Below are 17350 nucleotides of genomic sequence, written 5' to 3'. Positions count from 1 at the left end.
AAGACATAAGCAACTTGAAAAGGACTCAATTTGATCATGTCCTGTTGGTGCAGCACTTCCAGAACACAGACTAAGTGCAAACAGGTGCACAATTCAATGACTAAAGGCAAGCGGCTCTGACAGCTGATAACACAGGTGCTTATTTTCACCAGCACTAACCTCCAAGATGCTGCCTATGCATGTGCCGTGGCCAGAGACTGATCATTGGTCAGACCTATAGCAACTAAATATTTAAAACATTTATGAAGTGGCTTTCTAAAAATCTGAACCATTAATCCTACAGTAAATCATTCAAATCGGCCTTGGCTAATGAGTCTTCTCTCTTCAGCTGTGATTTAAGGCAAGCCAGCATTAAAAATTCTACCTGATTAATTACGCAGGGCTAATGGCACCCCTGTGTCCTCATGACCTCTCCAAAACAGCAGTCACGCCCACACTTATCCCTAATTCTGCTTGCTTCAAACACCAGAGAATTTTCAGACACCAAAGCTATAGCCATGGAAGCCTAGAGTCAGGTCAGGTGGCATACTCTGAAAAGACAGAATTTAAAAGTATTCCGTAGAAATGCTATCTGATAAGAGTAATTAATTTCACACAAGACTGACCTACAGGCATTATTCAGAAACAGCAAGAATTCCAAGAACGCATATCCACTTTGGACAAAGGGGAAAGTGAGAATCCAATATAACAAATTTACCACTGCCGTCTCTCTTCATCTGTCACTGAAAACAGTTCTTAACATAGGAAGCACATGCAATAAAGCAGTAAGGTCACTTCAAATCTAGGACGAATCCTACCATCATGACCAGGGACACAAAGGCACTGACAAATGAGGCTGGGTATCACACAGGCCTGAAAGAGCCACAAGGGTCTTGTCCAGAGTTCCCAGCACGTCTCTCCTACTCTGCCTCCCATCCAGAACCTGACTTGTTTACTGTCCTATGGCTGAGCTGAGGAGGTGGGGAACAGGGCATAAGGCCTTTTAAAGGACTATGTTTTGTTTTTACCAATGCAATAAATTATTTTATTTATATATATAAATATATATATATATATATATATATATATATTTTTTTTTTTTTTTTTTTTTTTAAAGAGATGAGGTTTCGCCACGTTGGCCAGGCTAGTCTAGAAACTCCTGACCTCAGGTGATCCACCCGCCTCAGCCTCCCGAAGTGCTGGGACTACAGGCATAAGCCACCACGCCCGGCCTAAATTGTTAAAATTTCAACATTGTCAATGAAAGTCTCAGGTACTTGATCTATGTTGAAGTCACAGACATATTAAACAAGACTGTAACATGGTTTTCTAATGAACTTGTGACCCGTCTTCACCTAAGAAATGACCTATGATCAGGAAATAAGACACGTGACACTGAGCTATTACCCAAGATATGAAGGAAGTTTGAGAGGATTTCACCTTTTCTTACAGAGCACTTCTGAGAGCTTTTCTACAGTTTTAAATTCAAGTACACCTGGCCACATTAAAGACGTGGCACCCCTTTTGAGTCCTAAGTCTGAAATTAAAACTATTTATTCATCTCAAGGCAGCCAAAGCTGTGACCCTTCATGCCTATAACCTATGCAACAGCTATTTCCTTAAGTGTTTAGGTCAAAATTTTACAGGAAAAGAAAAAAAAAGCAACAAGAAACCAAAAAACACCCGCAGGCAAGGACACTGCCACCTCCCCGGCCCTCCCCTCCCCCCAGCTCCCGCGCTTACCTGAAGTCCTTCAGCTCCTGCTTGGTGCTACCGTCCTCTCTCTTGCTCTCACTCGTGTCAGCAGCAGCTGCCAGCTGAAGGCTTCGGGTGACTGGCCCCCCACTCCGCTCTCTAGATTTTATATTGAACCGATCTGTTCTTTTCTTACTCGCCAAAGCCGATTTGCTTTGTAAAACAGCTTTGCTTTTCTGTACCCTCACGTGCAGGCTCCGCGATGTTTTGCTGGAAAGCTGAGCAGAATGATTCTTGGCCACAGCTTTGGGTTTTTTCCCCTCGACATGAGTTATTTTGGCCATTCTTATCGGGCTGGAGTTCCTTAAAGAGGAGGAGCTCGGTTTTTTGGATTTCACCGAAGCTGCAAACTTGACATTCTGCTTGGACCTGAAGGATGAGGAGGGGAGCGGGACTTGGGCGGGGCCTGAGCTGCGGGCTCTGGTCTTGCCCAAAGGAGTCTGCATGCTTTGCATTTTAATCTCCGCATCCGCTGTCCGTCTGCGGTGGTTGCTGTTGTTTTTGTCACTACCTGCAGGTGACGAGTGTCCACCTTTCTTCGATGAATGAGAAACTTTTTTTTTGGGAGGAGAAAGGGGTTTTTTGGGACAGCTGAAAGCAGCGTGCTTATTCAGGCTTCCGATGTAAGTGAACTCTCGATTACAGTAGGGGCAGATGTGAGAGGATGACTCACAAGCATTTTTCAGGTCAGCCTTCTGCTTTGCAGATTTGTTTTTCTGAAGGATTGCTTTCTGTACGAGCTGATTTTTTTTCTTCAATGCATTTAATTTGAGTTTATTCGACGACATTTTGCTGAGCTCAACACTGAAGTTTAGCCTTTTGGGCTGTCCCATTCGTCGGAAGGCGTTTTTCCCAGAGTTATCTAAAACCACCACGCCATTTTTGGGTTGCACAGTTTGTTTTAACGGTACCGGATTTTTCTTAGGTGTATACCTCTTCTTGTCACTTGCAGAAGCACACGCCAGGATATGTTTGTGCAGCTCAGGCATGTTGTCGACACCTTTTCCACACTTTGTGCAGCGGATGGCAGTAGTAAAAGTCTGTGGAATATTGTGTGTAGTGAAATTTGTGGCCGTCACACCAATCCCCATGGGGTTTCGGTGATGGTACTGAAATGGAGGTGGTTTAAAGCTTGGGTAATGCTGATTGAGGCCCAGTCGAACATCTGGATCTTTCGTCTTTATTCCAGAAGCCATTATTTTTATAGTTGTGTAAAGCTCTTCGGAGGAATCGTTTAACTCCTCTTCCTCTTTAGAAGTTTCTAAAGGATCTTCTGGCAAGCTCTGCATATGCTCTACATGGGCCTTGCTGGGGTCTGTAAAGTTTTGGGGCCTCAAAGTCCCACTTTCAAACTCATGATGTGTGCACACCTTATCTGGGTGGAGATCTCGCTGGTGCTGCTGCAAATTGCACAAGAAAGCAAATTCTTTTTTACAAACAGAACACACAAAGATATTCCCAACTCCGTGAAGCAAAAAGCGATGTTCTGACAAATCCGTTTTATCCTTAAAAAGCTGCACACAAAATTCACATTTGAAGGGCCATTCTTCAGCATGAATAGATAAATGTTTGGTTAGATCTTTAATGGAAAGAAAAGGTGATTCACAGACATTGCAAACAAAGTTTTTGTTGAATGTTTCCTGAACAACAACACCCTGTTCAGCAGCAGACTGGGGCTCTTCCCTGGGTTTCAGACCTTCATTCTCCAATTCCTCCTGTTTGAAAGACATCATGGGGAGAGAAGCCTCCAGATTATCACCAGAGGAAACAACAGATGATATCGCGGAGAGAGGAGGTGGAGAAGGAGAAGAGGAGGAAGATGAAGAAGAGAACGAAGAGGAGGAGGAAGATGAAGAGGAGGAAGAAGAAAGCGTTGGAGGCCCGGGTGAGGCAGCAGACGTCAGAGGCTCCACGGGAGGAATGGGGGAGGGAGAGGGGGACACTGTTGGGGACAGAATTGGAAGTGGGGACTGTGCGGTGGCATTTGAGAGTGGAGAGGGGCATGGATGTGGAGATGTGCTGGAAGAGGGGGCTGGAAGAGGTACAGTAGGAAGGAGGGGAGGGGGTGGAGTGGCAACAGTTAATACCGGGGGACAGGGTGGAGGGGAGGAGGGATCTGTGGGAATCAAGAGAGGAGGCAGCCGACCAGAAGAAAGTGAAGGTGTCTGCAGGGCAGGTGATGAAGGACAAACATCAGGTGGGGACTCAACAGTAGGGGCAGGGAAACCAGAGTCTGGACCAAGGTCAGGATCTGGCTGAGCTTCTAGGGATTTACAGGGACTTGGGCTCCTAGTCACATCTGCAGGGTTTTCTACAGGTAAATCGATGCCATTATATTCATTGAGAAGAACCTTCTGTAGCATGCAAGTGGTTGGTTTCTTTTTCTTTACAGCACTACAAGTAGGCTGCACTGTATGATTTTCTTTGAATTCCTTGCCTTCAGAATCACTACAAGGCTTTTTATGCACACTGAGATCTAAGACAGATTCCCACTGGACCGGAGTCTTGCCTGTACCCTCAGCCTTCTGTTTGACACCACTGGATAAATCCAATGGCTGCTGGTTGCACACACTGCTAAAAGCAGAACTGGCTGTCCACTCTTTAGACATTTTATATTCATCAAAGCATGGAGGGCTCACAGTTTCTCTCTCATCTCTCCCAGACAAACTCCATGCTGGTGAGTCAGTATGACTTTCTAATTTGGATTTTTTGGAAGTCAGAACTGCATCGGTCCACACTGCTTTCCCATCACTTGGCTTTCCAAAGTCACGAAGGGCAGGGCTGTGCTGTGGGGAACTGGGAGGAGAGCTGGTCCGCCTCTTAAACCTACAGGAGGTCACAGGCAACATTGATGCAGGAGCAGACACACAAACAGGACCTAATTTAGCTATTTCAGTTGCTGAAATCCCCGCAGGAGGAGTTAGTTTATCTTGAGTTTGAAGAAGCTGCTTGAGCTTTGATGACAAATAAACACTTTTCTCTTTATGGAAAGACACTGCCTCCGTTGTTGATATGCTAAGAGGAAGACTCAAGGAGCAGGAGGGGGCCATGGGGTCAGAATCTGTTTCAGCCTTAATTTTGGGCAGTGCAGGCGGACTCGCGGTTCTCCGCTTCTTGGCCTCATTATTTGTGCTGCCTGCAGGTTCTTTAGGAAGATCTTCTGTTACAGAGACCTGTGTGGTCTTTATATTTTGAGTAATTTCCACTGTAACTGGAGTGAGCAGACAATTTATACCATACAAATCTGCAGAGGTGGACTCCATCTCAATCACATCACAGTTACTAGTGCTGTTATTAGTTTGAATTTTACCATCAATATAGTAATTTAAGTTTTCAGAGATATTGCTAGAAATGTCCATGATGTACACGTCATCTGCTTCGCCTTCCTCCTCGGGCTCTGTGCTTGGTACATAGACGTTCTGAGTGGCCTGGGCCTGTTCTGCTGGAGGCTGGGGCTCTTCAAGGTTTCCTTTTCGCCGCACACCTTTGGGAATCAGATGGCGTTCGTGAACTCTACGCTGATGCCGTCTCATATTAGTGTGAGTTCCAAAAACCTTTTTACAATATTTGCATGGATGAAGTTCTTTAACTTCCCCATTCTCTTCTACAACAGAAGAATTTACTGTGTCTTGGGAAGGTTTCTCTGAATTGATGATCAGACAGTCTTGCCCAAGATTGGGAGGACTCGACTCATCTTTTGAAGCAACGTTTTCTCCAGGTGCTTTGCCATCAGCCAGGTCCTCTGACTGCTGTAGTGTTAGGCTGGGTTTCCGCTTTAACCCCGCTTCGTGGCGCCGCTCGTGCCGCCGCCGGTTAATCTGCGTGCCAAAGGCTTTCCCACAGTACTTGCATTTGAAAGCATGATTGACCGTGGATATATGGATATGCATGTGACGCTCAAGCCCTTGTTTGGTTGTAAACTTCCTTTCACAATGCTGACACGGGAACATAAACGCTTCAAATACATCACCATTGGCCTCTTCTTTACTTCTGGGGATTTGCCTGGCAGATGTTACCTCTGAGGAGTCTTCAAGAGTCTCTTCTGAAATCGTTTTTGGTTCCTCTAATAAATCTTCCAGCTTCTCATCACACCGTATTTCTGGCTCTTTCACAGAACTTTCATTTGGCATGCTGGCTGCTTCTTCCCCCTCTTCTTCCAACTCATCATCTTCTTCTTCTTCTTCTTCCTCTTCTTCCTCCTCTTCTTCTTCTTCATCCTCCTCCTCTTCCTCCTCCTCTTCCCCCAAATCGTTCACCTCACAATCTGCTGCTTCTAATCGCTCGTCTGGTTCTGGCTGTGGCTCCCAGGCATGGGCAGGGGTTGCTAGTTCTGGAGGCACCTCCTGACTGGCCACTTCCTGGAGGATGGCCGGCTGCTCAAGTGCCGAGGCCAAAGGCTTCTCTTCCTCTTCTTTAGGACCTAGAAAGCACATGGAAGCAGAAGCATGAAGTGAAGCCTGGGAAACCAGCTACTTGGTGAACAATTTGTATGACTCAAGTTATTTCTCTTACCACCTAAAACATAAGGGAGATTATGATGAACAGTAAGTTACTTCTACTTTATATACTTCAGTGATAGAGTTGGATGGAATAGGAATCCATTTCATTCAGCTATTCATTCAATAAGTATTTACAGAGTACCAGCTACATACCAGGCAATATCCCAGGGAGTGAGGATACACACACCAACACAAAAGACAAGGATGTACATGAGGAACTGGGATTTTGCGTTTAGCTGCACATACATACAACTCTGTTTACAGAAAGCGCAGTATTTAAAATTGTGTTGGAGTAGCCAATACTACATTTTAGGAAAGTAGTTGTAAATTCTAATTTCTCATGATTCTAAATTGAAAAAAAGTTCATTACTAGACATATCACCAGGTTAGATCCTTGGAAGTCTGTCTGGAGTATATGATCCACTCTCCTTAATTAAAATGTTATATTCAGAGGCTAGAACATTTTCCAGAATTGTGTAATCACAAGTTTTTCAAGCTAGACAATCTTTGGAGATCATCTCTTCTAAGCCTAGCCAAGTTACTAAGAACTCAGGAGCACCACACTGAAGGCAACGGGAATCTGCGGTCACTTCAGTCTCCAGGCCTAGCCCACCTGAGGTGCTTGGTAGAAGGTGGTCAGGAAAGGACTTGCTTACAAGGTGACAGTGAAGGAGAGATCTGAGGAAAATGAAGCACGCAAATATTACGGGGGAGGAGCCCTACTGGATAGAGGAAGCTGCAAAATGCATAAGCGCTGACTTAAGAACATACTAGATGTATTCAAAGAACAGCAAAGACGTCAGTAAGGCAAGGTGGGGAAGCTGGGAAAAATAAGGGGAGGAGATGAGACTAGAGATGAAAACAGGGACCTGCTCACACAAGACCTTGGAGGCTGCTGGCCTCTACTCTGAGTGAAACAGGGAGCTACCAGCAAGATCTAACAGAAATACACAATCTGACTGGTCGTCAAGAGAATCACTCTAGTGACTACAAGGAAGATAGTGAACCCTAGGTGACAAGGGTGGAGGCAGATGGACAAGGGGGGAACCACTGCATCCTCCAGGAGAGGCAGGATGGTGGCACAGGGGTGGCAGTAGGACAGGATTACAGGTGCTCTGGATATATTCTGGTGATGAAACTGACATGCGTCTGCTGATTGGCTGTGGTGAGAGAGAAGAGACAAGGAAGATTCATGCAACTGCAATAATCCTGGCTAACGAAATGTTGAAGATCCCAAGAGAAGCAACCGTGGTCTGTGTACATGTGCGTGTCGTGAGGGAACTAAGAGTTTACTTAGAACATGCTGAAGTTTTAAGGTACCTGATTATAGACACCCAAGTGAATATATTACGTAGACAGCTTTATATGAATCTGAAACTCAACAAAGAGGCTGGCCTAGAAATTTCAAAGAAATTTCTAGAGAAGGCCAGAGAAGGTATTTAGAGCACTGGACTGGATGAGGTCACCTGGCAAGTGAACGCAGACAGAACAGGAATGAGAGGACTCTGTCCCAGATGACTCCAAAACTGAGGCGGGAAGAAAGGTATCTGGAGAACCAAGAGAGGGGTGGCCCTTCGGCCAAGTAAAGAAATTGCTTCAAGGAAGAGGTGACCAGCTGTGTCCAGAACTCCTGATGGGTTGGATAAGATGAAGACTGAGAATGGAACATTCCATCTGCCAAGGCAGAGGTCTGGTGATTGTAACAGCAAGTGGAGTAGTGGGGACAAATGCCTAACAGAGTTCCTAAGAGCACGGAAGGAGGCAGAAGAGACAGGGAACCTGTTAGCAACTCTTTCGATTTTACCTGTAAAGAAAAAGAAATAGAGTAGAGACTAGAAGAAAACACAGGGACGCCGGGTGCGGTGGCTCAAGCCTCTAATCCCAGCACTTTGGGAGGCTGAGGCGGGTGGATCACGAGGTCGAGAGATCGAGACCATCCTGGTCAACATGGTGAAACCCCGTCTCTACTAAAAATACAAAAAACTAGCTGGGCGTGGAGGTGCGTCCCTGTAATCCCAGCTACTTAGGAGGCTGAGGCAGGGGAACTGCCTGAGCCCAGGAGGCGGAGGTTGCGGTGAGCCGAGATCGCGCCATTGCACTCCAGCCTGGGTAACAAGAGCAAAGCTCCATCTCAAAAAAAAAAGAAAAAAAGAAAAAAGAAAACACAGGGACAACAGGAGATTCTTAAAGACAGAAACTGTAACCGTGGTTTCCTGCTAGTAGGAATGGTCCCCAATGCTGCTGCTTCGACAGTCTCACTTGCTGCACTGTAGAATCGGGCCCGTCTACTGCAGGCACTAGGAGAGTTAAGAAAGGTTCCGTGGAGGAGGCAGAGGTATTCTGACTTCTCCAGACTGTATTACCTGGCTATTCCCCTATCACTAGCAGATACTCACTTAGCACTCACAATCTGCCAGAATGAGGTAAACAAGACTGTCAAGATCCTTACACATAGAAGAGCTTCACTTTAACAGAAGCCACACACAAGCAAGAAAGCAACAAAACTATAAAAAAGTAATGCTTTTGCTTATGGAAGCGTGGTACGGAAGCATCTCACATGGGCTTGATTAATCAGGAAAGGCTTCTTCAGGCTGAACCTGAAAGATACAAGAATCAAGGACAGAAGAGGAAAAGCAAGCAGGGAAGTATCAAAACACACAGAACATTGTAAATTTACGCGGACTTATCTGGGGACAGTGGGGAGCCACTGAAGGTATTTGAAAGCAGGAGAGTGCCATCTGGGAGACTTGGCTGCAGGGTGGGGGAAGGGATGGGGGAAGGACATCACTGGAGGCTGAGGAGCAAGACTGGAGAGCGGAATTAGAATGAAGATGCTGGCTGCTATGCTAAGAAGGAAAGGGGAAGGAGCAGTGGAGGCAGGAAAAAGCAGCCAGACCCTGAAGATCCAAAAGGCCTGCTACTGGACATGGGGACTGCGTGGATACAGTGGGGAAGAGGTCAATGCCAAGTATTACTCATGCAAGCTCACTTATTCAGTCCTAGCCCCCTTGCTCTTTCCCAGGAATATTGGCCTTACTTTTTCCCATCTGCTGCTACATTTACTAGCCATGAGGTTTCTGTTTCTAAACAGACACAGTCTTCTCTCCCCGCTAGACTAATTTCATAAATTCCATGAGCTTTCCACAAACTGGGAAACCAGTCGTTCGATGGTAGTAATGTATTTCAGATTAGGAGCTACCTTTCTTTTAAATACATTTTCAACAGAGACCCACAACACTGTCAAACAAAAGCTGAAATGAGACAACAGAAAATACAACCCTAAGGTTCAGAAATTTCTTTATCGACTTCACTTTCAGTTAAAATCTGTGGATTCTTTTGATGGGGAAAAAATGTCTTTCCCTATGACTGGTAAACAATCCCAGATTTAGAAGTGTGCAAAGTAATACAAACCTAAGTGTGCACAGCTCCATTAACGACTACGGCCCATGCCAGAGTGGGTCCACACACCTGATGTGGTCTGTTGAGTTTTCAACATAAAGGAGGATTGGGAACACAAAGAAGAATCTGAACTGTTTGCTCATTATATAGACCATTTGCTGAGGACAATGCGGAACATTCAGGGGAGGCCTGCGACCCCACTTCGACCAGCTGTGCCACATACTGGGGGGTAAAGAGCAAGTGTCATTTTTCATGGGACCTGATGTTGTATCAGGAAAAAAATAATTGTCTCAAATTACTGAAGGGGAGTAGGCTACTGTTAGATTTGTTTTTTTTTTTTTTTTTTTTAATTCTGCCACCAAAGGTAGTGAAGTGCCTCAGTAATTTTTGTTGTTCAAAAAAGGGTCTCAGCAGATCTGCAATCAAGAGGCAGAACTTAGTTTAGACTCTGGGAAATGAACTTGTCTATTCTTGCTTCATAAAATGACACAGAAAATTATAATCTTTTATGAATGCTATCATCACAAACTGCTTAAAAATGGTTATGAAAGGCATCCAAAATATTTTGGTTATTTTTCTCTACTAATATTTCTTGAAAGAGTCACAAACCTGTCTTCTGAAATTTGCCTATTTGGGTCACCATAAACAACTCCAGTGAGCTCCAACCTGCAAAAATTTGCCCATGGCAAATTAAGACACACCTCCTTCCCTTCTGTCCCAACAGTCTCAATATGGTGGCCCAACTGCAATGAGCACAGGGCAAGCTGTCTCTCTGATTGACTTTCAATCCATGCCTCTCAGATTCTTACACCATGGCAGGCCTAGAATATTAATCATCAGAGGGACTATAAAGGAGAAAGTTTTAAGGGGAGAAACATGAGGAGAGAAAATAAGAATTTAAATTCTAACAAAAAAACAGAAACACACTTCATTCTGTACACTTTTCATTCCATTATACAAAAATCAAAGACCTTTGATATTTTAAGTAAATGCTTAATTTGAAGTATAAAACATGCATGTATTAAAGTGCACAAATAGTTAAGTATATAGCAGGATAAAATTCTCACTAAATACATATACCCTCGTGTGACCATTCCACAGATCAGTAATAACACAACAAGCACCCCAGGAGCCTCCTTATGTCCTTGCTATCACTTTTTGAGGGTTTTTAAACTTTATGCTGTAAATGCAATCATGTAGTATGTTTCATTTATTATCATTATTATTTTTTGAAGAGACAGAGTCTCGCGCTCTGTCACCCAGGCTGGAGTGCATTGGTGGGATTTTGAGTTTTGAACATAGAGGGAGGTTTATGCAGCCTCAACCTCCGGGGCACCAGTGATCCTCCCACGTCAGCCTGTCAAGCAGCTAGGACTATAGGCACATGCCACCATCTCAGTCAATTTTTTAATTTTTATTTTATAGAAACAGGGTCTATGTTGGCCGGGCTGGTCTTAAACTCCTGGTCTCAAGAGATCCTTCTGGCTCTGCCTCCCAATGTGCTGGGATTACAGGCGTGAGCCATCACACCTGGTCTCATTTTATTTTAACAAGGGAATAAGTTTATTTTAAGAAGAAAAGTCTTTCATAATTGTTTGAAGGGAAGGCAGAATACAGAAGGCTCGGTTTACCGTATTAAATTTAGGCAGCTTTTTTGCTGTTTAACCTCTGTACAGATCCTAAATGATTCTCAGAAGGACAATACAAAGAGATACAAAGTTAAATTCATTGGGTACATACATACCCCAATTCAGACTAGGCCAATATCACAAGCTTACCTTCTACCGAATCTCTCATATTTGCAGAGGTGAAATCTGGCTCACTTGTCTTCAGTTGTACGTCTTGGATTTTGCTTCCTTTGTTTTTATTTTCCTGGGATTTTTTCTTCCCTGAAACACAATTTGTATTTATTTATATATTTATTCATTCATTCATTCACTCGTGTTATCATTCTGAATTCTTGAAGAAGACACTTATTAATCCAATCAAGCACACTATATATTCCTAGGCAATTACCACTTTGGATTCCTAAAGAAAGGAATAGGGCTGGGCGCGGTGGCTCAAGCCTGTAATCCCAGCACTTTGGGAGGCCGAAGCGGGTGGATCATGAGGTCAAGAGATCGAGATCATCCTGGTCAACATAGTGAAACCCTGTCTCTACTAAAAATACAAAAAATTAGCTGGGCATGGTGGCGCGTGCCTGTAATCCCAGCTACTCAGGAGGCTGAGGCAGGAGAATTGCCTGAACCCAGGAGGCGGAGGTTGTGGTGAGCCAAGATTGCGCCATTGCACTCTAGCCTAGGTAACAAGAGCAAAACTCCATCTCAAAAAAAAAAAAAAAAAAGAGAAAGGAATAAATGACTATAAATACTATGTTATATAAGTAAATGATGACAGAGGGGGAAAAGAAAGAAACCCATCAATCTTGTATTTTTGACAATCTTGGGCATTATAGCTATGACGTTCCCTTCATAGCTATAATGACTATCAAATTATGAGGTAATATATTCTCGAAAAGTTACTATTGATGTCAAAGGAAAATTAGCAATAGTACTGAATTTCAATACCACACAGCTAACAGGGACGGGCTGTTTGTAAGAAGCATATTAGAGAAAAAGAGTATGGTGTAACGTGGGGCCCCTTTAGCTAAGACATGATTACCCATAATTGTTGGAAGCTAAACAAGAGACGAAGAAATTCTGCTGAATTACAAAAGATACACATTCACAATGGCTCAAATACAAAATGCAGAGTAATTATGAATAATTCACTGTCCACCAGCATGGCATTCTTGAGAGCCCTGAGGGATCTGACTGTAGGTCCAGCACAGGTCAATATTTCATTAACAATTCAGAGGATGGAATTCAGAAACACTGCATTTCAAGTGATACCACACTTTTAGAAGGTAAGATTAAAATGTAGCATAGTTCTGATAAGCTGGAACAACGAACTAAAGTCGTGAAGATAAGAAATAATTATCCATAAGAGTAATAATACTAAAGAAATCAGAAGCCCAGTTTCTTCAGGATTTAACCAGAATTTGTAACCTTTCTTTTCCATTTTTTAATTATCCGCATTCTACTTTCCTGGAAACTGGTGTTTCAGTCTTTGCAGCCAGACAGATTTCTATTCTTCCTTAACACTCCTTTTTCTCCACTGCTCTCTGCAACAACTTCCACCAGCTTCCAGAACTACAAGCCTCTGACACCTTTTATCTCTGCATTAGTAAAATGAAACTAGAAACTACTTAAAGCTGCTGTAAACATGTAAAGTTATATTCTCCATAACAGAGAATCTCTACAGGGAAGCATAATTAGCTAAAAATGTAAACTAGACAAAAATGAGGTCAGAGACATAAAATAGCATCATTGAAAACATGTAAATTAAAAGTAGAAACATCAAGTACAATGCAAAGCAAAAACGAATCCTAAAAAAATCATCAGATTTTGATAAAGATTTAAGAGCTATAATCTTAATAAAGTCATTTTGCTTGTCAGTCTTAAAAAGCAAATTCTAAAATAGCATTTTAAACATCCAATTCTTCAGCCCATGAGAAATCAGATATATATATGTATTTTTTTTTGCCACTACATTTATAAGGGTTTGTTTGAACAAATAAATTCCTGATAGTTTGTCTATCCATTCATTTCCAAAGGCACTTAAAATGGAACTCAAGAAACGAGCACACACTTCACTGGAACCACATTCTGGTGGGAACAAGCATAAAGGATCTCCATGGAGATGACTAACACGTGCCTCCAGGTGAAGAATTGCAAGCCAATCCCTCCAAAAGGGGCACAAACATCTAAGCACCTTTCCACAGGCATAACCTCCTCTTACAATTCTTTCTCCCTGTATCAACTTAACAGCACTTTGTCTAAATCAGATAATGACAAAGGTTCTTCAGGGATCCAGTTTTGTTTAAGGGAATTTGGATTCCACCTCCTTTCAATCAGTTTTCTTAATGCTTATGACATAAGCTAGTTCTTTCTGTATGTAATGCTCAGCCCATATTAGATTACTGATAGCAAACAAAATGCTTATCGCCCACCCATGCACATAATGCAAATATAAACTACTATCTACCTATATAACTTTTCTAGTGCTGCAGCTGATGTCTGAGGAAATTCATGGTTTCTTTTATTACCATGGGAAGAGAGAGTTCCTAGTGTAGCCCACAGATGCTTGATTCAAAAATCATATTCAGAAAGTTTTTCCCTGAATCCAAACAATGACATTTTTATAAGACATACCACCTCATGTACCCCAAACAGGCCAAGGAATGTGGCCTTTTCTTACCAGTCATCATTTACTTAGTACTTAGCATGAGCTTTTAAAACAAATTAAAATGGAGAGGTATAATCTAAACCTTCACTCCTTGCATAAACGTTATACACATTTAAAGAAGGGTCACATTGTAAAATTTAACAGAAAAACAGATGTCAGTTTGTTGTAATACAATCACTTGCAAAAGAAATGCAAAGATTTTTCTATAACCTCCCAAGTGCTATACAAACCCAGTCTATAGGTTGTATAAAACGCAAAGTACACTCTTCTGTATGTAAATAGAATATTAAATAAGTAAAATGTCTAGATTTATATCTTAACAAAACAAAGTACAATCTTAATACCATTAAGATGCACTCAAAATAAAATCACATAACTGTCTAAAAGGTAAAGGGCTATTTTAAGTTTTATTCTCTACCTAAAAGAACATTAGAGTACCTAGCTGACACTAAATGTCAAATGTCCTTTTTTGGACCACCAAAACCTCATCAGTGAGAACTCCCTTTTCTCTCCTTGGCTGTCCTCTTTAAAAGCCATGACCCTGGAAACCTAATTGACTGCGAAGAGAAGCCACTTGCAGCAAGTATAGCTTCTGGATCCTATCAGAGGACTAAGGAGGGTATCCTGCCACAGACCACTATGAGGTATCAAGGCGCCTCGACCACAGCGCAAATGCCATGTGGACCAGATAATCCTTGGCTGTGCGCTGGGCTGTCCGATGCGACGAAAGATGTTTAACAGTACCTATAGCCTCTATTTACTACATGCCAGTGGCAGCCCCTTCTAACTGTAAAAATCCAAAGTCTCTAGACATGGCCAGAAGTCCCCTGTGGAGATTTCCACAGGTTAAGAACCACAGGGCTAGACCAATGCATTTCTGGATCACTAAAGACATATGCAACTGGATAGTTCAAAGACTTAACTAAAAATGAGAAACAGTACTCGAAAAACACTAAGACGACAATTCTAAAAATGGAACAATACCACCAAACTAAATTTGGTGAGCACTGACAGACGTAGCTTATCGTGGAAATTAGTCTATCATGATTCTACCATTCATTCATGGAATTGAGATTATCTGACATCTGAAACAATGATCGCAGTCTTTAGGAGAACCACCTGTCAGGTTACTTCTTGTCGTGAGGGCCTCAGACTAGAGATGAAGGGACTATCAGAATCACCTTTCCTGCCTGCAATTTTATGAAAGAAACTGAAGGCCAGGGCCAGAGAAGGACTAATTAGTCTATAGTGAAACAGAAGGTCAAACCAGGGGTCCTGCCCACACACACACATGCTTGGTGTCCCTCACAAATACTGAAACAACAGGTAGTGGAACGTGCTACATTTCCTCAAACCAGTACTGGTTTCTTCTGACACCTGATTTCTGTCCTGTATGTCATCAAATTAGAAGAAAAAACAAACCAAACCCATAAGGACATTTATAAAGGGGAGAAGGAAATTTGTGAGCTTCTCTCTGTGAGGCAGAGGAGCAGGAGCCGCTGGGAGCCTGGCAAGCACACAAGTGCACTTACCATCAGGTCCTGGGGGTCCTACAGGGCGCTACTGCCAGCTGGCTGCTCCGCTTGGTCTAGACAAGAAAGACAGAGGAATGAAACACGAGGAAAGTGAAATGGAAATGATGACAAGGAAGAGCAGAGGGACAGGACAACACTATGAACATGAGGAAAAGAAATGAATACATCAAGATGAGAAATTGAATGCAACAGAAGGAAATCAGCAGTCATCTACTGCATCAAGATGCTCACGTACCAAAAACAATGTTTACCTGTGTACTTAGTTGATGAGAATAACACCAATGTAATATATTCATTTTTGGGCCTGCACCATGCCCTTATTGTAAAACTGATGCCCCTACCACTTAATGGATCCATTTTGCTAGAAGCCCCCAAAGTCCCAGTGCATAAATCACTTTACAGGGGAGATATCCAAAGAGCAGAGATGTGAAATAACCTGCCCAAGGTCACACGACTACATTCGCTGTAGAGCCAGAATGAAAACTCAAGGGCCAGGAGTAGTGGCTCACGCCTGTAATCCCAGCACTTTGGGAGGCCGAGGTGGGCGGATCACCTGAGGTCAGGAGTTCAAGACCAGCCTGGCCAACATGATGAAACCCCATCTCTACTCAAAATACAAAAATTAGCCAGCCGTGGTGGAGGGTGCCTGTAATCCCAGCTACTTGGGAGGCTGAGGCAGAAGAATCACTTGAACCCGGGGGGCAGAGGCTGCAGTGAGCCAAGATCACCCGACTATACTACAGCCTGGACAACAAGAGTAAAACTCTGTCACAAAAAAAAAAAAAAAAAAAAAAAAAAAAAAAAAAGGAAAGAAAGAAAGAAAGAAAAAGAAAACTCAAAAACAAAATATTAAAAATGATCTTTCTCTTACAGTTACTTCTTAATATCAGTAATAAGTTAATATGCATACCTCATTCTCTTTTTTTTTTTTTTTTTTTTTGAGACAGAATCTCACTCTGTGTCTTACTCTGTCATCCAGTCTAGAGTGCCGATGGCATGATCTTGGTTCTCTGCAGCCTTGACCTCCTGGGCTCAGGTGATCCTCCTGCCTCAGCCTCCCAGGTAGCTGAAACTACAGGCATGTCCCACCACATCCGACTAATTGTGTTTCTTTTTTGTAGAGACAGGATCTCGCTACGTTGCCCAAGGTGGTCTTGAACTCCTGGGCTCAAGCAATCCTCTTGCCTCGGCCTCTCAAAGTGTTGGGATTACAGGTGTGAGTCATGGCATCCAGCAGCATACCTTACTCTACAAAGCACTTTACATACATTATTTCACTGGTTTCAAGGGCAAGTGAAAAAAGTTGCATAAAGACTTGCACTGGCCAGGCACAATGGCTCATGCCTGTAATCCTAGCAATTTGGGAAGCCAAGATAGGCAAACTGTTTGAGCTTGGGGACTCAAGATCAGCCTGGGCAACATAGTGAGACTCCTATCTCTACAAAAAAAAAAAAAAAAAAAAAAAAATTTAGCTGAGCATGATGGCATATGCCTGTGGTGCCAACCACTTGGGAGGCTGAGGTGGAAGGATCAACTGAGCCCAGAAGGTCGAGGCTGCAGTGAGCCATGGTAGTGCCACTGCACTCCAGCCTGGGTGACAGAGATAGTCTCAAAAAATAAAACGAAGACTTAAATTGCATTTATAGGTTTTTTTTTTTTAAGGCAACAATCAAATTGGAATGCATTTTTTTATTTCTATTTTATGTTGTGCCAGAAACAAGTAACAGTCAACAGCACAGAGCCCTGATCTGAACAAGCATGATGTACCACTGAATAATGTCAGTAAAATTGGATTTTTCTAGTGAAATAGCTACCATACAAAGACATTCAACAACCATAACAACTATTTTCTATGACAGTGTATAGCATTATACTGCTGGTGCCTGGGATATGAGT

The 17350-nt window shown here is 42.9% G+C and overlaps 1 protein-coding gene across 9 annotated transcripts in view; it reads right to left on the bottom strand.

Moving 5' to 3' along the window:
- Nucleotides 1–17350, bottom strand: part of PRDM2 (PR/SET domain 2) — a 124705-nt gene that overhangs the window by 36061 nt on the left and 71294 nt on the right. For 8 of the 9 annotated variants that reach the window (XM_074380093.1, XM_074380090.1, XM_074380088.1 and 5 more), the window contains 2 exons: nucleotides 11411–11521; nucleotides 1723–6154 (listed from right to left, as the gene is read on the bottom strand). The exons of the other annotated variant lie outside the window; for it this stretch is intronic. In XM_074380093.1, coding sequence (XP_074236194.1) covers nucleotides 1723–6154; nucleotides 11411–11521 — 4543 coding nt within the window. The remainder of the gene's footprint in view (nucleotides 1–1722; nucleotides 6155–11410; nucleotides 11522–17350) is intronic. 9 annotated transcript variants of the gene reach the window in all.

This window comes from Saimiri boliviensis, chromosome 11 (genome assembly GCF_048565385.1).
Source record: "Saimiri boliviensis isolate mSaiBol1 chromosome 11, mSaiBol1.pri, whole genome shotgun sequence".
Lineage (NCBI taxonomy): Eukaryota > Metazoa > Chordata > Mammalia > Primates > Cebidae > Saimiri > Saimiri boliviensis.
The sequence above is the reverse complement of the archived record's forward strand: the minus strand, read 5'-3'. Positions and strand labels throughout refer to the sequence as shown.